This window comes from Jatropha curcas, chromosome 3, assembly GCF_041381405.1.
Source record: "Jatropha curcas cultivar XTBG-Jc1 chromosome 3, XTBG_Jcur_1.0, whole genome shotgun sequence".
Lineage (NCBI taxonomy): Eukaryota > Viridiplantae > Streptophyta > Magnoliopsida > Malpighiales > Euphorbiaceae > Jatropha > Jatropha curcas.
Window position 1 is genome coordinate 23412650 of NC_143153.1, and position 24555 is coordinate 23437204.

The window sequence follows — 24555 nt, forward strand, 5'->3', positions numbered from 1 at the left end:
TGAATAAATTAATAAGGCTACAAACTATAAGAATCCATACAGGACCAATATATTCTTATTATAATTAATTATAAATTATTCCACTAAAAATTCACAATTGAACTCCTTATTAATTTAACTGATTTATATTTCCCATGTAAAGATTACAGACGCTTGTCAAATAAAATAAATCACTGACAATTTATTTAAATAACAATTTTACTCTTTGAGGTTGTCGCTAAATTTATTTCATGCGTCGAATTAAAAATCCTCTTGCAGGATTTACACAATAAAACCTTATAAGCTTACTTAAAGCGCATCATCATTCTTTAAACAGAGACGTAGATTTTATCGTTAATTAATATTTCACAAATACAAATTACCTTTGCCAATTCACCGAAAATTATTGTTCCGATAAATGAAACTCACTTTTTAATGAATTAAAGCACAAAGAAATGCATATTTGCTCATACTAATCAAATCAAGATTAAGAGTATAAATCTAATTTCTAATATCCTAGATAATACATTTTAATAGTCAGTATAAAACAATCATTATCTACTGGGTCCAGTTAGATACATACAAAATGTACTAACACTATTATTATAAAATATACTAAAAAATTTATTCATTTAATGTAAATATCTAATTAAATACATAAAAATAATTGTACAAAGAAATATTACAAAAAAACATTTGCATGGTTAACAGTATATCTCCGTCAGATTCAATTTAAAAACTGATGGTGCATTAAAGAGCCTCGTATGCATGTTTAGGTGGTGGCTTAATCTTAAATTATATTTGTCTATGGGCAGGAGGTTTTGGTGCTAGATGGGCCTATTGTTTTGTCTGAAGGGGCATCTTAAAAAATATCAGAACTGAAATTTCAAAATAAATAAAATGTCAGAAAATAATAGATATAAAGAGAGCGTGTAATCTGACTGATCTTTCTACTTCTTATAAAGATATATGTAGTAAGAGATCTCGAGTTCGAATTCCCTATACCACAAAAATTATCACCAATTTTATGAATGTCATTTAAAGGGGAGGACTACCCCTATTTTGTGGCCAACAATGTAATCTCCTTCAACAAAGAAAAATAAATATGTGTTAATTATTGGGTTCTCGCTTATGAAGCCTATACATTTTTCATATTGAAAAAATTAAAGTTATAATGCATGTTTATAAATTTATTATATTACACAAAGTGATATTTTTATAAATTTTAAATTTATATTCATAAGTGTTGAAAAAGTTTGATCTGAGTGTTCTTAGTATAGAATAAAAAAGAATAAAGAGCCAATCATGTTAAATTAAATCAATTATTAATTTATAAAAATCAAATAAGTTCAATTTTTAAATTTAAAAGTAAAATCGAATCTTTTTAATTATTTTATATAAATTCAAAAGCTAAATTAGTCCAAAAAGTTAAATCTAACTTTTTTTTATTCTGCTAAATAAGTTTTGAGAACAAATTAACCTTTATTCCGAAATAATTATTGTTAGATTGTTAGCCATACTCACAAGCTAATTTACGTTTTCCCTGTCCCACAAAAAAAAAAAAAAAAAAAAAAAAAGTTACATGATCCTGCTTGGTTACAAATTACAGCTAAAAACTACTATCCTTGGTTATCCTAAAATAAACACAAAATGGAAAGCTCAAACTTATCATGGATTAGGCTCTTCCGGAAACAAAAACGTTCGCCAATAGCCCAAACGGGGCTTACGTGGCCCAACGAGTTCCGAGATATAAATACACTGTTATCAGCTCCATTTAGCCATTTCCCGCCAAATTAAAGCTGCAGTAGCCCGCCAACGCCGAAAATCCCTCTCCCTCTCCTTTCACTCACTCCAAGCAAGAATTTCCTCTGCTTTCCTACAGGTCTAACAGGGGAGATAGGATTTGACAAGAAGAAAAGGTAAATAAGAAAAGAAATGAAAGGAGGAACAGTGCAGATCAATTGGCATGGCACAAAGCCTGTACTAACCCTAGACTTTCACCCGATCTCGGGTCTCCTCGCCACTGGCGGCGCCGATTTTGATATCAAGGTATTTGAAAAAAAATGTAATATTAGGTTTGATGCTCTAATTTTGCTTAATTGTGCGATTTGTATTTTCCTTTTTAAAACTGGTATTTTTTTTTTTCTTGGTGGAATTTAAGGTCGTGTTTTGATTTTTATTTTTATGAAAATATATACTGCTGTATGTGTTTGTTGAAATGAGCCAGTGTACTGGTTTCTGTTTTCATTTTTTGAATTTGAGGTAACAACATGTTTGGTATAAATTATTTTTGCAAAAAAAAAAAAAAAAAGGAAGAAATTAGAAGAAAAGAAAAATTATGGAATTCATATATGATACACAATTGATATGTTTGTTTGTGAGATTTATCTTATGGAATTGATTATCCTTGAGATAAATTCTAATACAATTGTTAGAAATTGCTAATAAATTCTGTTAGTAGCAGAACTTCGAATTTGACTTGACTAAAATTAGAAGAATTAAAATGAATATTATGAATGAAATTCATGTGCAAATGAACTAATATTGAGTTTGAAATCATAGATTTGAATGTTTGAATTTGGATTTGATTAAAATTTTGATTTTAATTGCTTTAAAGCATGTGCTTTTACTAATATAATTTACTGTTTAAAATCCTAGATTTCAAATAAAACACATGAAGTCAAACAAAGTATTAGATGAATTCCTTCATTTGTTCTAATGATAATGTAAAATGGTTCAATTATTTGGCTGGATGGAGTTCAATTGGAAATCAAGATAGCCTTTTTCATAGTCTAATAATAGTATGGAATGGAGCAAAGACTAATTGTTAGTTATGCTGTGATGGAACTTTCAGCTTTGGTTAATAAATTCAGGTGAAGCACAGGAGAAAATCCCAACAGCTTCTTACCAAAACAGTCTTTCCTACCATAGTTCTGCTGTGAATGCTCTTCGGTTCTCACCATCTGGTAAAAGAAAACACAGATCCTCAATTTCTTTCTTTCTTCTTCTCTTCTCTCTCCTTCATGTTATTGTTAATGGTTGTAAAACCTATTACTTGTTGGCAAAGCTGAAAGGTGTGATCATCATAGTGCACTAACTATGCCTTAGTGATTCACGTGGCATATAGATTATAAATAGTAACAGTATTCCACATGGTAGATTATGGGACACGCCTGCAAAAGGCCATTAAGCATTGGGGATTTGTTTTGATATTTTGAATTCTTGAAGCTTATGTGTTATTCTTTTGGTTATGAATTGTAAACTTTTCACTCTTGGATCTAGCATATGTTTTTCTAGTTTCATCATTTCTTATACTTCGTTGCTTCACCTGCTGGTAAGTTCAAGTCAGCATCATTTTAATTGTTCTTTAATCTGCATATAGTCTCTTATATGTGTATGTTATGTCTACATATTGTATTCTCACTGCATTTCTTATAAAACAATTCTGAAATCAAGCTATCTGTCATTGCTCCTTTTCTTTCCTCATTTGAGGTAATATGTCTCTTTATACTATGCAGGAGATCAACTTGCCTCTGGAGCTGATGGTATGACTTCAGTCATAGCAGCTGTTTGTCTCTCAATATAAAATATAACCAAACAATGGTCATGAGTTAATTATCTAGGCAATTTATTTATATGTTCTTGAATACAATGTCTCTGCAGGAGGGGAGTTGATAATATGGAAGTTGCATTCCACAGAAACAGGCCAAACCTGGAAAGTTCTCAAGAATTTATCGTAAGTTCTTTTAATGCATCCTTAAGCTGCTACATGCATCCACGGGCCTGACCATTGGCTAATCAGATTTGGTCTTGTTGTTTCGAGGATTCAAACCTGGATCAGGTTCAAATCGTCATTTATCATTCTGATGTGAGCCAAAACTTGAATTGATGATTTGACACATTCATCCATTCCGTTAATCCACCATACTGATTGAGAAGAATAATATAGTAAAAATCAGTATTCATTTTTAAGAAACAATTTTTCTGCTGAGATCAAGATGGTTTGATCTAGGGCTAGTTTTAGGCCAAATTTCATTCGTTATTTTTTCAACACTTGAGCATATTTTATCTGGAATATTCTTTACAATTCCTTATACTTTGTGATTTTTGGTTTATCTATTATCATTTCTTTTGGACCAGATTTCATCGGAAAGATGTGCTGGACCTGCAGTGGTCTCCAGATTGTGCGTTTTTGGTCTCTGGATCAGTTGATAATTCTTGCATCATATGGGATGTTAACAAAGGCAAGAAAGACAATAAAAGATCATAGTGCACAGTGGTTAGAGTATTTTGATTGTTGATTTTCTGATTCCTCGTGTCTTTTCTTCAGGTTCTGTGCATCAGTTATTGGATGGTCATTTCCATTATGTTCAAGGTGTGGCTTGGGATCCATTGTCCAAGTATGTTGCTTCTCTTAGTTCAGATAGAACTTGCAGACTTTATGTTAATAAGCCTGATACAAAAACAAAAGGTGTTGAGAAGATAAGTTATGTTTGTCAGCACATCATTGCAAAGGCAGAGCAACGGCCAACAGATGATTCTAAGGTCAGAGAATACCATGATTTCTTCATTTGCTCCAGAATGTAGATGGATTTGTTACATGTTATAAACCTCATACATGTTTTGAGATGCAGTCTTCGAAAAACCATCTCTTCCATGATGAAACATTGCCATCTTTCTTTCGAAGATTGGCATGGTCACCTGATGGATCATTTTTTCTTCTGCCAGCAGGTACAGAACTAAAGACATGTTCAATCTTATTAATGTTTTAGTGATGATACATTATGTAACTGTTTTATCACACACTTTTTTTTATCCTGTTTCTACAGGCTGTACATGACATAGTCTTGGTCTCTAGCTTTACTTTTCTGGAAGATGTTAGTGTCTAGCTTTACCTTTCTTAAGGTCCTCCAGCATAAAGTTTTACCTTGTTCCTATTTATTGTTTAAAATAGGGGTGTACAATCAGTCGGTTGGTTCTAAACCGAACCAAACTGACAAAATAAAAAAATGTATCGCAAATTTTTGGAACCAACTTAAACTGAATTACGTACAGAACCGAACCGGTTCAGTTTGGTTCATTTTAACTATTTTTGGGCACATTTGGTCTTATTTTCTACACCGAATACTGAAGTTACACAGAACCATATACTGAAATGATTAATGGAAAAAACAAAATAAAAAAGCAAACTAGATCGATTCCATTTGCTTTTTCAGTTAAAACTGTTAAATGCTCGCTCCTAGTTGCAAAGGTTCTGTGGTTGAAGTTGATATCTTGAGAAAAGCCTTCAATTGATTCTTGGGTCACAGGACCAAGAGGAAAGAACCTGAACTACATGCTGGCATTTATAATTTTCACTGGTGAAAAACTTCTTTATTCTGATCATTATTTGCTTTTATAGTTGGATTGCTAGGATTTGCAATAGATTGCATGAAAGCATATTAAACATTAAGCATATGCTCCACGAAGTTGTTTGATGTGATTGTATAAATGCAGATTTCCTCTTCTCATTTGCTTCGCTTTGTTTTATTTCCCTGTATGGTTGGTGAAAAGTTGCAAATATGTTGATATTATGTATCAAACCTATAAAATTATTTATTTTTGAATTTTTTTTTCATAACCTAATATGGAGTCTATGTCTTGTGCACCTTTTTCCATTTATGCCAGTACGTTTTCTATGACTGTATGTTCCTTTTTGATGTTTATGTTCATATAGCTAATTTGGCATTGCAGGTTCTTACAAAATTTCACCTGCTTCAGAGACGGTAAATACTGCTTATGTATTTTCCAGAAAGGATTTTTCAAGGCAAGATGTGCCCTAGAGCTTATTATTTCTTTTTATTGACATTCTAAAAAGTTGAGTTTTGTGGTCTATCGTCCATCAGGAACAAAGTCCAATCTGTCAATGCATTTTTTCCTTTTTTTTTATATGTAGACCTGCTTTAATGCTCCCTGGTGCCAGTAAACCTGTTGTAGCAATTCGCTTCTGTCCCATGGCTTTTAACCTTAGGGGATTACAATCAGGTGTCCATTCTTTTGCTTTTGTTGAGTGTATTGTAGCTGAGCATAAGTGTGATAGTAACTGGCAAGCTGAATGTCTTTATTGGCTCATGCAGCCGGGTTCTTCAAGCTTCCTTATCGCCTAATTTTTGCGGTGGCAACTTTAAACTCATTGTATATATATGACACAGAGGATGCATCTCCAATAGCAATCTTGGCTGGTCTTCACTATGCAGCCATAACCGACATTGCATGGTGAGTTTGTGTCTGATTTGTGGGGGCCGACTTGCAAAATGATTCTTCTAGTGGACACCATTTTTTTTTTCCATATCATTTATTTATAAAATTCATGCTCCTAGGAATTTCAAAAATGAAACTCAGAAAATATTGGATAAAGAGGTACTTATATAATTCTCTTCTTCTCGCCAACCCCTACTTCAGCCCTGATTGCAGTAGAAAAAAGTGCTTCTGCATGATGACCAACCATATTTTCTGCTGTTGTGAATATTTGCAATTTACAAGAATGAATTCACTATCATTTGACTGTTTACATCTTGAACATAATTGCAACAGGGTCTATGCCTGCATAATTCTTCTCCTTCAATCTAATATATTAGACAGAAGCAGAAAAGCTCAGCTCTCTTTCACTATTTTGCCACTTCAATGTATAATTGTTTGGGATGATTACTACGCTTTACTTCGTTAAGCATTTTTTGAATTTCTAGCTCTTTTTTTTTTCGCTTTTAGGTCATCCAATGCCCAGTATTTGGCTGTGTCTTCTCAAGATGGCTATTGCACTTTAGTCGAATTTGAAATCAATGAACTGGGGTCGCCTGTCTCCTTACCAGGTTTGCTGTTATTTATTCTTTTTTTTTTTTTTTTTGCCTTGTTTGTCCATTAAGTTTCTTCCTTGTTTTGGATCCTTTCTCAAGCACTCTCTTTTACTCTGCTGTAGAATACAAGAAGGACATGGTTTATGAGAATAAAAGGCCTATCGTTGAAAAATCAGAGGAAAGAGTAATTGAAATACCTGCAGATGATTGTTCTTTAGCAGCAAATATAAGAAAAACGGAAGTAGAGAAGAATGACTGGAAGGAGGCTTCACAAAGCTCAATTAGTACTCCAATTTCAAATAAGCCGGCCAAGAGGCGAATAACTCCCATGGCCATTGATCCAAAATAACCACCAGAGTTTTTGGTAAGTCCACATTTTAGTAATTGTCTTTTGTAGAATCATGATCTTTGTCTATTATTATTTATTGCTTTTTCCCCAAATATGAGATGCCTGACTTGTGGAAACAACTTTTCATTATTAAGGCTTGAATATGCTTCTATACTATAAGCTTTCTTTTCTGTTTTGTAAAAGATTTCGAGTCAAGTCTGTACTTTTTACTTCTGTACTTAATTGATAGTGAATATAATTTAGAGAAGGATCTACATATCCTAGTGCTAACTGACTTCATATATAGTTTAGCATTTAACTTTTTATGATCAGTCAAAAAATTACAATATGTAATTGTTCATATGAATATGATTAATGTTTAACATTTCAAAGGACAAAAAATGTAAGTTATTATTACAACACCACACAAAACAACTATTTAACTATTCTGTGGTACTAAATTTACACCAAAGTAACATAAATAGCAAATCATTGTGGCCAATAGACTCCATTTTTTTAAAATACTCGCATGGGAGGAGTTGCATGAGCTATTATGCAATGTCTTTGGAGGACTAACTTAAATAGAAGGTTTGCTGAGTTGGAAAAGATAAAAAAAGAAAAAAAAAAAAAAAGGACTCTAAGAAGGAGAAGCTTTCTTATAACCTTTTGTTTCTCTCTCACTTTTTTATTGATAATTTTGGTCTTTGATAGAATAGGGTTTTCTTTGATTCATTAGATTATTCACAAACCAAACTTTCTTAAAAAAGTTAGCAGAGAATTTTATATGGTATGCTATAATTTTACTTGGCTACTAATTATGTCTTCCACATTTGCAGAAATGTAAAAAATATCATTTTATGCTTTTATAGGGTTTAATTTCACAATATCTTGGTTAACCGTTTGTTTGTGTTGTGACTGAATTGAATTGTTGATTCCAGCAGGACAGCTTCAGATTAAGTTTGCTGGAGTGCTGGAAACTGGACCGAGATCTTGTCTTTTAAAGTTGTTTTTAGTATAATGTGCTTGTACAGCAGTCAAATTTTTGAACAAATGTGCAGTTATAAGAACACTAATCCCCATGTTCTCTTCTCCCTCCCCCCAGTTCTATTGTTTTTAAAGCTGCATATATGTTATTGGATAAGATTTTTCCCATAGGATAATTTTTGTAACACCTTAATCCGATTATAGTAAACTCGTCCCATTATGGTATTTTCATTCTGTTATATATTGTTTTAAATCTAATTCACTCATTGGCAAACATGGTTGTCAAGAGGAAGTTTAGCTTCATCACTACTAAAATAAAGTATAGGCTGAATACATAAATTCACCTTTGAACTTTGCAATTTTAATTTAATAGCAACTTAAATTTGCAAATGATCCATGTGTATTTAAACTTGTAAATTTTGATAATATTATACACTTTTGGAGATTAATATCAATAATTTTAAGGGTTTTTGACTTTTATTTGTAAAGTATCAACTTGATATGTAATTAGCATGACTTTTATAATAATAATTTTTATAAATTTCAACTTCTGATCGGGTGTTCAATTGATTTGATTTTGTAAGTTGAAGTGTTTAATAAAATAATTTAAAAAATTGAAGTGCTTTAATAGAGAGAGTTATCTAAGTTAAAGTGTTTGATAGATCAACATAAATATTGAGAGTGACAAAGGTTAAAGTAATAAAGTTGAAATTTTATCAATGGTATGTAATATTTTGGGCTCCATGTGTTTTGCACAAAATCTAAAATTAAATTGCTTAAAGTTCCATAGAGGGATCAATGTTCAAATAATAATAGTAGTAATGGAAGATCATTTCTCAAGTTTATAAATAAATATAAATGAAATTAAATTCAAAACTTACAAAGTCCTACATATTTATTAAAAAAAATATTTAAAAAAATTAAAATCCCAAAGGTCTAATATTTTTATATCAATTTTAAAATTGCTTTAAAAAAGTACATTTAATTAAATCATAAACAATTAAATGAAATTCAATAAATTTTAAAAAAGTAGAATAAACTATTGAATAAGAAGAGAGCTCTTATATTTTCATCTTTAAATATGAAAGCTGAAAATGGAAATGCTAGCAAACATGCCTAAATAACCACTTTTCCATTAATTCAAACTTTATAGCCTATTTTTTTCAAAAAGATTTCACTAGACTAAAAGAGGAAAGCCATTCATATTTGATATATTAGTAAAATACTATGATTCCATAATTCTATTCTTTTTGTTAAATTAGAATTATAAAAAATTTTAAAATACAATAATGTGTAAATAATCCAAATAAGTCTAAATCAAAGAGAAAATTTAAAAAATTTATTTTAATTTCATTGTACTTAACTAATAGACTTTAATAATAAATTATTTAACCACATTTTAAAAAATTCAGTACATAATAAATTAAAAGAATTTAAGTTTCATTTTCAATACTTAAATTAATTTTTTTAATCAATATCATGAAATATTGAAAATTCATTGTAAATTAATAATTTTTTTCTATTTTACAGTCTTTAATGCTTCAAAATTTTAATTATTGCATTATCTCTAGATATTTAAATTTTATAATAATCTATATTGATTGATTATTAGCTATAAATTGTTCTTCTAATTTCACGTGCCATTCTATTAGTATCGGTCGGGAACTTTTCTTTTCCTTTCCTTTTTCGTTTCCTTTTTATATCTTCACGAATAGAATAGGTGCTTGTTCACCGTTTCACTGCATAGTCTTCATATTCACGGATTTATAAAGATTGATAATAAAAATAACATTTAATTAATTTTCTAAAAAAAAATTAAAATAATATTTATCAATTTGATTTATATTTTTTTTCTGCTTTTGATATCAATTTTGTCCAATGTAGTGGAGCGCGCAATATATTTTCATGTAATAGATTTAAATATCTAAAATAATATAAAATAGTATAAATTATTTAATTGATATTTGGATAAATTGGTAAATTAATTTTAAAATATTAAAAAGTCAAGCTCTATGAACTGTCAACTTTCACCTTATCATTAATGATTAAAGGGGAAAAAACTTATTTCTCAAGAAATAAATTTTTATTAATTTAATTACTTTGAAAATTTAATTAGATTAAATTTTCTAATGCAATTTAGATTCAAATAGAAAATTAATATAACCAATGAAATTAAAATATCTTTATTTTAAATCAATAAAATTAAAGTTCTCAAAATATTTGAAATCTTAATTATGTATATGTATTTATTTAAAAAATAATTTTAATAACTTATATCCAATCAACTAATAAAATATAAATTTCTAATTGGTAATTATTAAGGTTATTTTAAAATATGCAAATTTCATCCGATGCGTCATCGGAAATCCAATTATTTCCCCCCTCCCCATTCATACATTTATGTATAGTATAGATATGGATTTTTTTTTTTTTTGTTCTAATATACCTGGAGGTTATATTTTCCTCCATATGCACTTAATCCATCTTACTTCAAAGTAATATAACAGTAATCTTAACTTTCGAAAATTTTCATACTATTTTGTTTTTTACAATAGGGTTAATTATAATTTTAGAGTTTAAACTTTCGAAAATTTTCTATTTAATGTTTCAATGGAAAATATTTACAATTAGGTGTTTAAACTCCAAAAAAAAATTTCAATTGAATGTCTTTGGCTTACCCAGCAAGCTAGAAATACAATTATGATAACAAGTAGTGTTGGGTTGGATTTCTAAACTCAAATCCATTAAAACTAAGAGGAAATCGAATCCGACGACTTATTAATGATAAAGTTAAGTTCCAACCTTAACGGATAGTTTTGATGATAAAGTCTATATATAATTCTGATAGTTTGATCAAATGAGCATATATAACATATCAATTATCAGACCAATTGCAAAGTTTTAACACATACTTTGGTAAAATTATATCAATTATTAGTAGAAATGTGGTGGGGGCAATTTTGGGTTTTGAAGAAGTAATCATATTTTGGGTCTGGTTTCATGGTCGGTGACCCGATCCAATTTTCGTCATTGAAGAAAAGAAATCGAAAAAATTAGACTGTTTACGCAGAGGAAGGTCATCAAATTTCTCCCGAAAACTGCTTCTCTTTTGCTTTGTGCAGAGGCAGATAATCGATGATGTCTACTAGCAGAGGGAGATGCCTTACTGTTTTTCGGCTTCGTCGGTCAATGGATATTTTTGGTTCCGTTTCTTTTAGTAGTTCTAAAAGCAGTACTCATTTGAGAGGTAAAAGCAAATCTGGTTCATTCCACAACATTGATGATTGTTTAGCTTCCTTTGATTTGATGCTTCATAGTAATCCTCCTTCCCCTATTAAGGAATTTGGTAAATTGTTATCTGCACTTGTTCGAATGAAACATTATGCTACTGTCATTTCTCTGGCTAAACAGATGGAAATGTATGGAATTTCACATAATATTTATTCTTTAAGTATTTTGATTAATTGCTTCTGCCATCTAGACCATGTGGATTTTGGGTACTCTCTTGTAGGTAAAATCTACAAACTTGGTTTTAAGCCTGATATTGTAACGCTTACTACCTTAATCCATGGGCTTTGTAGGGAGGATAAATTTGGTGAAGCTGTGGATTTGTTTGATGATATTGTTGAAAAAGGGTATCAACCTGATGTTTATACCTATACTGTGATTGTGAATGGTCTGTGTAAAATTGGGAAAACCAATGTGGCCTTTGGTGTTCTGAAAAGAATGGTCGAGGAAGGTTGCCTGCCTGATGTGGTGTCATTTAATGCTATCATTGACAGCCTCTGCAAGGACACATTGGTTACTGAGGCATTAGACCTCTTCTTCAAAATAAAGAGCGAAGGTATCTTACCTAATGTTGTGACATACAGCACCTTAATCCGTGGTCTGTGCATGTCAAGCAGATGGAAGGAAGCTTTTATGTTGCTTAACCAAATGTTGAGAGCAAACGTCACACCAAATTTAATTACCTTCAATACTTTTGTTGATGGACTTTGTAAGGAAGGAAAGGTTTCAAGGGCTCATGGCGTAGTCAAATTGATGATGCAGAGAGGACTAGAGCCTGATGTTATCACCTACAGTTCATTAATGGATGGATATTGTGTACACAACGAAGTGGATCAAGCTAGAGAAATTTTTAACCTGATGGTAAGCAAGGGCTGTACACCTACTGTTGTTACCTACAACATCTTGATTCATTGTTACTGTAAGAGAAAAAGGATAGATGAGGCAATGCGGCTTCTTGATGAAATGCCTTGCAAAGGTTTGATGCCTGATGATTTTACTTATAGTTCTCTTATGCGTGGCTTGTGTAAAGCAAAGAGCCCTTGGGCTGCACATAAGTTTTTCCAGGACTTGCGAGCTAGTGGCTATTCTCCCAATGTGGCGGCGTACTCGGTTTTGATAGATGGCTTTTGTAAGCATATGTGTCTTGATATGGCGCTGGATCTATTTCGTGAAATGCAAAAGAAATTATTGAAGCCTAACCTTATTGTTTATAGTACTCTAATTGATGGTATGTTCAAAGCTGGAAAGGTTAAAGATGCAAAGGAATTGTTTTCTAGACTTTCCATGGAAGGGTTGCATCCTGATGTTTGCACATACAATATAATGGTCAATGGACTTAGTAAAGAAGGATTACTTGATGAAGCATTGAAGGTGTTTAGGAAAATGGAAGGGAATGGTTGCTTACCAAACAGTTGCTCTTATAACGTGATTATCCAAGGATATCTCCGAATCAAAGATTTGTCAATGGTAACAAAACTAATTGATGAAATGGTTGGCAAGGGGTTTTCTGCAGATGCCACTACTGTGGAGTTGGTAGTAAATGATGATCTGCTTGTAAAAAAGCTTTTGAGCTGCTCTAAAAGTTCTCAAGGTGAAAATTGAGTTTGATTGTTATGCAGTTACAGGAGGTATTGTTCTGTTTTGAGTTTAATTCAGTAGCTTGTGGTTCTATATATTTGCTGCAGCTGGCCTTGGCAATAATTTGGAATATTAATTGTTTTATTTGCTTTCTTTCTCTTGAACTTGCTGCATACCCATTGAACTGGCATAGAAAAGCAGCACACTCGATTAAAAGAGGGAACTGGTTGTTTACTTTTCATTTGTTTACTCTCCCTGTCATACTTATGTGCCTTTGACGAGTTAAATCTGTAAATTTTCTTCCAAATAGAGTTTTACTTCGATCTTGTTTCGTGTACATCTGATACTTAGTTCGTTAGGCTTTGTTCTGAAACTAGTTAATGTGATTCTTTCAAGCTTTATATTTGTCTATTATATTTCGAACTAGTTTTGTTACGAAAAGAGACCTATTATATTTTTACTTGCTTTCTCTTGAATTTGCTATCAAGAGAAAAAAGGGAGCAATGTTGTTTCTTTTCACTTGTTAAATTTGCTATCCAACATAATTTGTAATTTTTGTCCCCTTATTTTAGAGAAAATAACTTTCTTATTTTAGTAAATCTGTCTTCTCTTTCTCCATCACTTGTTCTTCATTTTCCTTTTAATTCAAAATCTATTCTATCTTCTTTTCCTGTTCCTGGTCCTCCTTATTCTACTGCTTTTGATGTTTCTTTACCTGATCCAGCACATTTTCCTCTTTCCAGTTCACTGAACTCTCTCAATTACCTGTCTCCCTCCTATTGATTCTTCTTCACATCCTGCATTTTCTCCTGTTTCTCAAAACCATGTTCCTTTAAGAAGAAATACCAGAAGTATTTCCAAACCAGCACGTTAAAGGATTTTGTCAATATTGTCATTTCTCCATCAAGTTAGTTCTCTCCAGTACTGATTCAAGTTCATTTAGCTTTCATTTAAATAGCTAAAATTCATGAACCAACCACTTACCTTAAAGCCTCAAAAGATCCTAATTGGGTTAAGGCAATGACAGAAGAATTGACTGCTTTAGAAAATAATGGTACTTGGATTTTTAAGATCAAATATAAGCCTAGTGGAGTTATGTCAAAAAGATCTGTTTATGGTCTTAGACAAGCTTCCAGGCAATGAAACCTTGAATTTACTACCTTTATTTTGAAATTGGGGTTTTGTCAATCTACTCATGATCAGTGTTCATTTATAAGATCTATTGATAATCATTTTCTTGTTATTCTGGTATATGTTGATGTTATAATTACTAGAACTGAGATGGGTGCTATTACTTCTGTTAAACAATCTCTTGATGGTAAATTCTTTAAGAAGGATCTTGGTTCTGCAAAATACTTTCTGGGTATTGAAATAGCCAGGTCTGATACGGCACTATTATTAGTTAGCAAAAATTTATTCTTGATGTGGTTCATGAAACTGGTTTGCAAGATGCTAAGGCTTCATTATCTCCTCTTCCTAGAGGTCTTAAATAGTCTCTAGATGAAGGAGAACTTTTAGATGTTGGTGAACTACTTTATTCCCTTTAACAAGACCTGACTTGAATTACTATGTTCACCATCTCAATCAATTTATGTCTTCTTCTAGACGACCTTATCTTTTGGTTGCTCTGTATCTTGTTAAGTATTTAAATGGTTGTCCCTCAAGGGGTTTGTTTTTCTTTGCTTCTAATAATTTGCAGCTCCAAGCTTACCGTTATGCAGACAGGGCATCATGTTCCTTTACAAGGAGTTCTCTCATAGGATTTTGTGTATTTCTTGGTGATGCATTAGTCTCTTGGAAGTCTAAAAAGTAGAATATTATTTGTATTATTGTATAATTCAGCTATATACAGCTTAACTTTTATAGGACTTTTATATAAGTAAACACTTTACCCTCTCTCGATTATCAATATATAACATTGTTCCAGTTTTCTCTTTTCTTTCTATTATTGTTTCAGCTTGTTCAGTCTCATAAAGACATATATATTAAGGTAAGCTAAAATGAAGTGCAAAACGTCTCCTGAAAACGTAAAAATGAGAAAATTATTATCACATGCTGCTTAATATATAGGATAAATAAGATAATTGTTACATAATGAGCAATTCTAATGAGAAGATAATCAATAGCCACATGAGAGAAACAAATTGGTGAAGCTATGGATTTGTTTGATGATATTGTTGAAAAAGGGTATCAACCTGATGTTTATACCTATACTGTGATTGTGAATGGTCGAGGAAGGTTGCCTGCCTAATTTGGTGTCATACAGTGCTATCATTGACAGCCTCTGCAAGGACACATTGGTTGCCGAGGCATTAGACCTCTTCTTGAAAATAAAGAGCGAAAGTATCTTGCCTGATGTTGTGACCTACAGCACCTTAATCCATGGTTTCTGTATGTCAAGCAGATGGAAGGAAGCTTTTATGTTGCTTAACCAAATGTTGAGAGCAAACGTCGCACCAAATATAATTACCTTACAATACTTTGGTTGATGGACTTTATATGGAAGGAAAGGAAAAGCTCATGAAGCAGTCAAATTGATGATGCAGGGAGGAATAGAGTCTCATGTTATCACCTACGGTTCATTGATGGACGAATATTGTCTGTACAACCAAGTGGATCAAGCTAGAAAAATTTTTAACCTAATGGTAAGAAAGGGCTGTACACCTACTGTTGTTACCTAAAGCATCTTGATTCATTGTTACTGTAAGAGAAAAAGGATAGATAAAGCAATGCGGCTTCTTGATGAAATGCCTTGCAAAGGCTTGATGCCTGATAATTTCACTTATAATTCTCTTATGCATGGCTTGTGTAAAGCAAAGAGTCCTTGGGCTGTGCATAAGATATCTTGATATGGTGTTGGATCTATTTCGTGAAATGCAAAATAACTTGTTGAAGCCTGATCTTATTGTTTACCTTATTTGATGGTATGTTCAAAACTGGAAAGATTAAATATGCAAAGGAACTGTTTCCTAAACTTTCCGTAGAAAAGTTACAGCCTGATGTTTGCATATACACTGTAATGGTTAATGGACTTAGTAAAGAAGGATTACTAGATGCAGCATTACCGGTGTTCAGGAAAATGGAAGGGAATGGTTGCTTACTGAACAGTTTGCTCTTATAATGTGATTATCCAAGGATATCTCCAACACAAGGATGTGTCCGTGGCAAAACAACTTATTGACGAAATGGTTGGCAAGGGGTTTTCTGCAGATGCTACTACCGTGGAGTTGATAGTAAACAATGATCTGCTTGTGAAAAAGCTAATCAGCTGCTCTACAAGTTCTGAAGGTGTAAAGTTGGAATAATTGTTGTAGTATTCAATTAATTGGCCAGCCTAATTTTTTTTGTTCATGTTCATGAGTTTTTTAATTCAATAAACTCTCCCTTTCGTTTAGAGTCACGCTTTGGTTGAAATTGATCATTGTAAGAATTCACTTCTAATCTCAACTCTTTACTCTCTGCGTTTTCTTTCCTTTATTAATTTTTTTTTATATCTAGAAAAATAAGTAACATAAGTTTTTTTTTTTAAAAAAATTTAGTTCCTTCTTATTTTTTCTTATCTTTCATTAATAAAAGAAAAAGACACATAAATAAATTAAAAAAAAAACACTTATTTTTGTGGTAATAAAAAAAAAATCTTAATTGAGTTGCTTGATGTGTGAAGTAGTCTCATACACAAGGGGCTAGATTGCATGGACACGGGACAGAAAATACGAGAACAATACGTTAATATTTCAAGTAAATAAACAATATTCATGTATAATAAGTCATAAACATAAAATAAAAAAAAATACTTAATTTCTTATTTCAATATAATTAATTAAATTCTCAAAATTATTATCACTATTGAAAAAGATATTAATAGTGTGCAGGCATTTGCTGATGTAGGTCATATTAGGGGTATCAAAATATATCATATCAGGCGAACAAGATTTGCCTAACATGCGAAATAAATGAGTTAGGATTGAAGTTAAACGAGTTCATGTCATAAATGAGTCATCCATTTATGACACGAATATAAACGTGTCGTGTCGCATATTGACACGCGGGTTAAGCGAGTGACCCATTTATATAAGAGTAAAGAGGTAATTTTAGTATTAGATATAAATACTCCAACTAAAACTTATTTAAATTTTATTGTTGTAACTTTTTTATTTTAGTTATGAATCTTGAAGAATTTATGCATTTTACGTATGTAAATTTATTTTTAAATATGATTGGAGTTAAATAGGTTAAAATTTTAAAATATTATAAGTAGGTTAAGTGGATTGTGTACAGATTAACACGACTCACTTAATCTATTTATGATATTAAGCAGGTTACATGGGTTGTACATTGATTAATACGACCTACTTAACTTGTTTATTATATTAGGGGGGTTAAACGTGTCATGTTTGTATCACCTATTTAATTTTCGTGTCGTATTCGTGTTGATAAATTTAATACAATTATTAAATTGATCGTGTTCATGTTGACTCTAATCGTGTTGCGCGTTGAGTGAATTCGTGTTGAACCTGAGTTACAAAATTAAAGAGTTAAGTTTATTAAAGAAAAAAGAATAAGCAAGATTATCCACCATTTGGTGATTTTCTTGCCAAATTACTTTACGTAATCAAAAAACGGTACTGGTTAGGCTCAGTTATTTCACTAGGGGTGAGCATGGAACTGTGAGAATCTCGATCTGTTCCCGAAAACTATTTCAAATTTTTCATCTCAAGAAAAATCCTCCGATATTAATTTTATTGTCTAGTCACAAATCCCATTCAGAAAGTAATTATGGGATGAGATTAGTTCTTTGATTAAAACTGCATATCGATTCAAGTTCTGTCCCATCCTATTTTGTTCCGAAAATCGAAAATTTTCATCCCATTTTTTCTTTAAAATTTTAATTGTCTTTTTTTTATTATGAATTTCAAATTATTTCCATAACTTTCTAGTTTTAGTTTTTATATAATACTAATTACTGCAAAAGTAATAATAATAGGAAAAAAAATAACATGCATTTCCAAATATAAAGTAAATCAAGAAATTAAATGTATTTTTCAACATAAATTTTTTCTCTGTTATTCCATAGTATGTGTTAAATAAATCTTTTTGAATAAATTATTTATATTGAAAACAATGGAAAGATTAATCAATACAAGAGAAAATATTATCTGTAATTAATCTGATAACTAGACTATTGGTTATGTTTAATACTATCATTATTTATTTTTCGTATGAAATTCAGGATTAAATTATGTATCAAATACAAATCAAGTTAAAAATAACAGTGACAAAAACAGTAGGAAATCACTAAGAAACTCAAGGGTCCAGCGCCCTAAGCTAGTAACATATAAATTTACAGTGTCCATTCACAAAGCAGTACGAACTAGAGAAATGGCATGATCAATCAAGACAAGACCCACCTCCAACCAGGCATCCAACCAAAAATGAACCAAAGTAGCATCACCCAAAGCCAAAACCATTCTCGTTTTAACAACGGGCATAGCACGACAAATACCCCTCGCCACCATTGCGCAGAACTAGAAAACTCAACAGGGATCAAATCCCTTCCCATGTTGTACTTTGAGCGTAAAATTTGGACCCAAAGAGCATCCAACTTAGAAATGAGACCCCAACATAATTTCATCATAAACGTTGAGTTAAAAGTAGTCAAGTTGCAAAAACCCAAACCTCCTACCAATTTCGAAGTTTGGACCCTATGCTAAGGAACAAGAGCTTCCTTTTGATGATTAGTTGACGAGCCCCAAACAAAATTGCGACAAGCTTTATCAATAGAATTGCAGATAGTCTGCGGCGGGCATGTGATCCATATAGAGAAAATCAGCATAGCAACAATCACCGATTGAGAGAGTGATTCTGCCTGCCAGAGACAAACTGAAAAGTAGACCACCCACTGAGACGATTTGAAACCTTATCCAGAATATGCTGGTAGGTGTGTTTGGTGATTCAACCATTTAATTCACCATGCCATCGAACTTGCATGGAGGGCTTAGAAACACAATTCATAATAACCTGAGAGAGCGAAGCAAAAAAACCCAAATCATTCAAGGAGTCTAGAAGAAAGTCCCATCAAATATGGTCATATGCTTTCTCAAGATCAATTTTAATGCAATAAAACCCTTCTTGCCCTTTTCCTTCGCATAGTATGAATCACCTCCTGAGCAATAATATATTATCCGTAATCTGTCATCCAGGAAGAAAGCTCGTTTGAGTAGGGTTTTCCTTCGCATAGAAAACCCTACCAGCAATAATATATGCTGGTAGGTGTGTTTGGTGATTCAACCATTTAATTCACCATGCATCGAACTTGCATGGAGGGCTTAGAAACACAATTCATAATAACCTGAGAGAGCGAAGCAAAAAAACCCAAATCATTCAAGGAGTCTAGAAGAAAGTCCCATCAAATATGGTCATATGCTTTCTCAAGATCAATTTTAATAGCAATAAAACCCTTCTTGCCCTTTTTCCTTCGCATAGTATGAATCACCTCCTGAGCAATAATATATTATCCGTAATCTGTCATCCAGGAAGAAAGCTCGTTTGAGTAGGACCAATCTCTTGCGGAAGAAAGACCTTAATTCTGTTAACGATCACCTTAGTAAAATAATCTTATAAACAATCGTTCAAAGACTAATAGGCTGAAATTGATGAATCATGGATGGGCTATCGACCTTCGGAATAAGAACTAAGGTAGTCTCATTAAGAGCAAGGTCAACATCCTTTCCTTCAAAAAAATTACGACCCTCAGAACAATATATTGGGAGCAACAATAGACCAGTATTTCTGAAAAAAACCTGCATGGAGACCATCATGACTAGGGTGTTTTTAAGGCTTCATACTAAAAGCAGCATTTAGCACCTCTAACTCTGTCACAAGAGACGAAAGATCCATCAAGATATCATCAGAAAGGGTGGGAAACATGCCTGAAACTGGAAGACTGGGAACATGAGATCCCTCCACGCTATAAAGATTAGAAAAAAATTCCATAGCAAGTTGTTTAAGACCCACATGATCAGAAATCCAATTGCCATGATCATCCTTCAACATTTCAATTCGATTCTTTTTCCTACCTGTAAGGTTTTCAAATGAAAATAGGACAAATTTCTGTCATCCCATTGCAACCAATCTGCACGAGATTTTTGATACCAAATCAATTTCTCTTGATGGACAATCATATCCAATTCTGCCCTAAGAGAAGACTCCAACTCCAAAAGATAAAAAGAATGCTTCTTTTTAAGATAACATTGCATACCAACAATGCGGTTAAGAAGGACCCGCTTCCTATGAAAGACATTACCAAAAATGTCTTTATTCCAAAGTTTTAGCTGCATAGTAAAATTGCAGATTCGAAGTCATAAGAGAAGGATCCGAAATCCAAGAGGACCGAACAAACGCATCAAAACCATCATACAACAGCTAGGCAGCTTGAAAAAAAAACTTGTGTCTAGCAGCGTTAGGACTAGAGGTACCATCAAAATGAAGGAGCAAAGGTCTTTAATCCGAATGGATTCTAGATAAATGCAACATACTAGCCTTAGAAAATGCTACCCACCAAGCTTCATTACATAATGCCCGATCCAGGCGCTGGTATAAAGAACCTCATGTCCACGTAAACCGAGGTCTTTTAAAACCCAAGTCAAGGAGCTTCAAACCATTAAAACAAGAAACAAAACTGTGGCAAATGCCCAAACGATTCCGCAACTCACCTTGACTCTCAAAAGCAGCAAGAAGAGAATTAAAATCCCTAGCCAACATCTAGGGAATAGAACAAGTGCTACTAATAATTTTAAGCTGGTCTCATAAGACCTTGCGTACACTCTCAACTGGGCTACCATACACAATAGTAAAGCGCATGATAAATAAACCATTCCGTGAAATTTTAGTATGCATGTACTGATGATGATTTTCTAACACTTCAATTGAGAAACCATGTCTCCACACACCCAAATACTGCCAGAGAAACCAACTGCTTCAACTCTATACGAAAAGCCAAAACCTAACTTATTAATAACTTTATCTAGATGAATGCCACTAATTCTTATCTCCAAGAGAATAAGAAAAGAAGGCTGATACATCTGAATCTGAAAACGTAAAAATTCAAGGAGGTACCCATGGCACCTTGGTAGTTCCAGATAAAAAACAACATAAAAATTCAAAAAGAAAGATTAATCACTTAAATAAGGATCTCGCCCATCCTCCTCTGCCCTAGAATAATCCTCATCACCATCTTCATTCTCAGGACTAGCATGAGACATATCTTCAGTAACCATATCTGATTTCGGCACCACCAAACTACTTGATTCAAAATGATGATCATTGCCAAAGTCCATACCCACCAGGTGAGGAGGACGTTGATGATTTTCATAGATACCAAAAGAGGGGGCAGAAGACACCTAGTGAGGGTAAGACTCGTCACAAGGAATTGGAACAACAAGCGTAGAGCCAACTGGGATTTTAATGCCCAAAGAAGCAAATGTATGACGTGCAAGATCCAAGATCGGCTCCGCCACAACACTTCTTTTTTTCCAGAAAATGAAAAATTCCCCCTTATCCTCATTAAGGTTAGTGAAATTTTCAAAACCATGTCTGTTAAAAGGGTGCTTTCGTTTTACAACTCATGTGCCTCGTTGGGAATTAGTCCTCCCATGCTAGAGCCATTAATACGTGAAGGTGAAGTAACCCTATTCAACCTGTTTCCATGCAAGTTATAACTATCAGGCTCGTTGTCATTATTTATAATAACGCCATTATGCTCATCAACTAACACTGAAAATCTTTTAGCAAAAGCCTTAGATGTCTTCTCCTTCTAGGTCGTTGATTTCCTACCTCACCTCGAGACAGCCATCCAGGGCCCATACTAAGGGCCTACTGAAGTCAGAGCTTCTGGAAGCACAATATTCGGTTTGGGGTTCTCCATCTCGGCTTCAGGAGTTTTAAACTACCAGTAATTTACTCGATGCCCTAATAGTCCACACTCATAACAGAATTATGGGAGACTTTTGTATTCGAACTTCTAAGTGTGTCCATTAAACTTGAATTAAGCCACAAGGGGCTTCTACGGGTTAATAGAAACAGCGATGCGAGCAAACTTGCCTCGCTTAAGGTCCTTAGTATTATAGTCAATTTTTACAACTCTACCAATAGCCACACCAATAGCACGAAGAACAGCTTTATGATATAAGTGAAGAGACAAACCAGGCAATCTAGCCCATACAGTAATTGCCTTACTGGAAGAGTCATGCAAATTGAAACTTGGGTGCCAAGGCTCCACCATGAGATAAATCCCAAACTTAGTCCAAGGGCCATCTAGGGGTGCTTGTTGATAATCAGTTTCATTAGAGAACTTTACCATGAAATAACCATTCCCCAGTTCCCAGACGTGATGAAAACTAGGGTGCCATAAAGACTGGATACGAGTAAATATAATAATTGTCCTGTTCCAACAGTTGGACAACTGATCATTCCAACGACGAGAGATAGTTACTTCTGGAATGTCCCCATAATTGACTATAGTAACATCACCCCCCATAACATCTACGTTCTCCTCCTCAAACTCCATATCGGCATCATCACTTTGTCCAAACACCACTTTGTCTTGAAAAGAAACATTAGGTTGAAACTGAGGGAGTGCATCGGATCAGTGGTGTACCTTTTTAGTAGCACAATCAAAAGTTAAAGGTGGCGGAGGGGCCTTAGCAGCCGGATCAAACTTCATTCAGAAGCCCTGAAACCCTAGAAGTCTTTTTGAAAACTTTTTCGTTTCTTTTTCACTCCTTATTTATATAGATACAAAATTAAATTTACTTTAATATCAATTCACTAAAACTAAAAATAAAAATTGATATGTTAGATAGCATCTCGGGCTTTAATATATATTTGAAACAACATATTCAACAAAAAAAAAAAAAAAAAGTTGGAAGCATGCTTATTCCAACTGCAATCCCAACCTGTTCTATGATGCTCTTTAAGCTCCAAGACCTTTTGTGGTAGTCCTAACAGCTTATTCTCAAAATTATTGCAGGGTGGAACAACGAGGGATATGAAGATCCACAGGTCAAGGTGGTTGAAGGAGCAAGGTATGATGGCCTGCAATTGATTTATTTGCTTGTAATTTGCATTTATCATTACAACTAAATAGTTAAAAGTTCAAGAAATCTATACAATTTTAGAAATATATTGACAAAATAATTTATAACAATAAGAAAATGTATGATTTTCAAATATGCATTCTATTATTTATTTAATTTTTAATTTATGCTGAGGATAATGCAATTAGCTTTAACATTTTGTTTATAAATTGTGAGATTAAGATTATTAATTGACGCCTTGAAACTTAAATAAGAGCATTAGAAAATACTTCTTTCTAATTAATCTAAATTATATATAAATATGAAAATAGGGGGGAATAATGAGATTTTTGATAATATTCTTGATGAAATTTAAAATATTATAAAATAACCTTAGTCACAGCTAATTAAAAAATTTTATCTTAAAAACATATTTATAATATTTAATGATAACTTTAAATATTTTGATTAGGAGAGAGATAAATATAAGTAAAAAATATTAAAAATATATAATATTTGATTGTAATTTAAAATATTTTGATTAGGAATTTTTTAATTCTTTTATAATTTGGTTGTACTTTTTTATAAATTTATTATTAAATATACATTTACACATAATTAAGCCATTGAAAATTATTAATTTTTATTTATTTTTTAGAAAATATTTATTTTTAAATTTTTATATTCTTTATTTCCTACAATTTGGTTTATACAAAATTGATATTTTAACTTTTTCTTTGATTTTATTGGATATATTTTATTAAAACTAAACTTTTAAATAAATACATATAGATAATTAAGCCTTTCAAAATTTATAAATTTTAATTTATTTTAATTTATTTTGTTTAAATAAATATATATGATTGAGGAATTTGAAAAATTTTACATTTTGACTTTCAAAGTTATTTTTAAATATTTGGTTTTATTATTTGATTGTGATTTAAAAGTTGTTATTTTAGAGGGGGGAAAGAAAAGAAAAAAAAAATTCGTTATTTTTAATATTATTTTTTCTTTATATTTGTATAATTTGATTGGATATATATATTTATTTTGGTTTTAATCTTTTTTTCATCAAAATAAAATTTCATTAAATCATCGCTTTTCCAGTTAAAGGAGAGGCAATTTTTAAGATTCAAATTGGTATTTTTTTTAAAGTAGTTTTTTTCTTATTATATGTTGCCTTTTGGAAATAATCTTTTATTTTCTATTTTTTTTTCCATTACTCAATCAATTTTATATACTATCATGTTCCTTTATAATATATTTGTATCTCTATTACAATAAATAGATAGCCTATTGATAAAATATTTTTAATTTCAATCTCTTATATCCTAGATTTGTTTTATTCTAAGGAAAATAATATTTGGAAATTGAAAAAAAAACTATAACTATATATTTCTATTTTGGGTCATCTTTTTGGGTTTTAAAGATCTGAGTATATGAATATGTTTATTTTTCTAATGCACTAAATAATACACTGTTACTACAACTA

General features: G+C 32.0%; 2 protein-coding genes across 3 annotated transcripts; both read left to right on the top strand.

The window, feature by feature from the left end:
* Positions 1–1747: 1747 nt before the first annotated feature.
* Positions 1748–8349, top strand: FAS2 (Transducin/WD40 repeat-like superfamily protein). Of its 2 annotated transcripts, none has more exons than XM_089719770.1 (13): positions 1748–2028; positions 2834–2945; positions 3498–3524; positions 3643–3715; positions 4120–4223; positions 4310–4524; positions 4614–4710; positions 5713–5785; positions 5915–6003; positions 6096–6234; positions 6727–6827; positions 6935–7176; positions 8079–8349. In XM_089719770.1, exons 1-12 carry the CDS (start codon positions 1915–1917, stop codon positions 7159–7161), a joined length of 1371 nt encoding a protein of 456 aa, XP_089575896.1. In that variant the 5' UTR covers positions 1748–1914; the 3' UTR covers positions 7162–7176; positions 8079–8349. The 2 variants fall into 2 exon arrangements, with proteins under 2 accessions (XP_089575896.1, XP_089575897.1); XM_089719771.1 differs by having other exon boundaries at positions 8082–8349.
* A 2709-nt stretch (positions 8350–11058) lies between these two features.
* LOC105640033 (uncharacterized) lies at positions 11059–14920 on the top strand. The gene is made up of 2 exons (XM_089719764.1): positions 11059–13040; positions 14690–14920. Exon 1 carries the CDS (start codon positions 11260–11262, stop codon positions 13012–13014), a length of 1755 nt encoding a protein of 584 aa, XP_089575890.1. The 5' UTR covers positions 11059–11259; the 3' UTR covers positions 13015–13040; positions 14690–14920.
* Positions 14921–24555: the final 9635 nt, after the last annotated feature.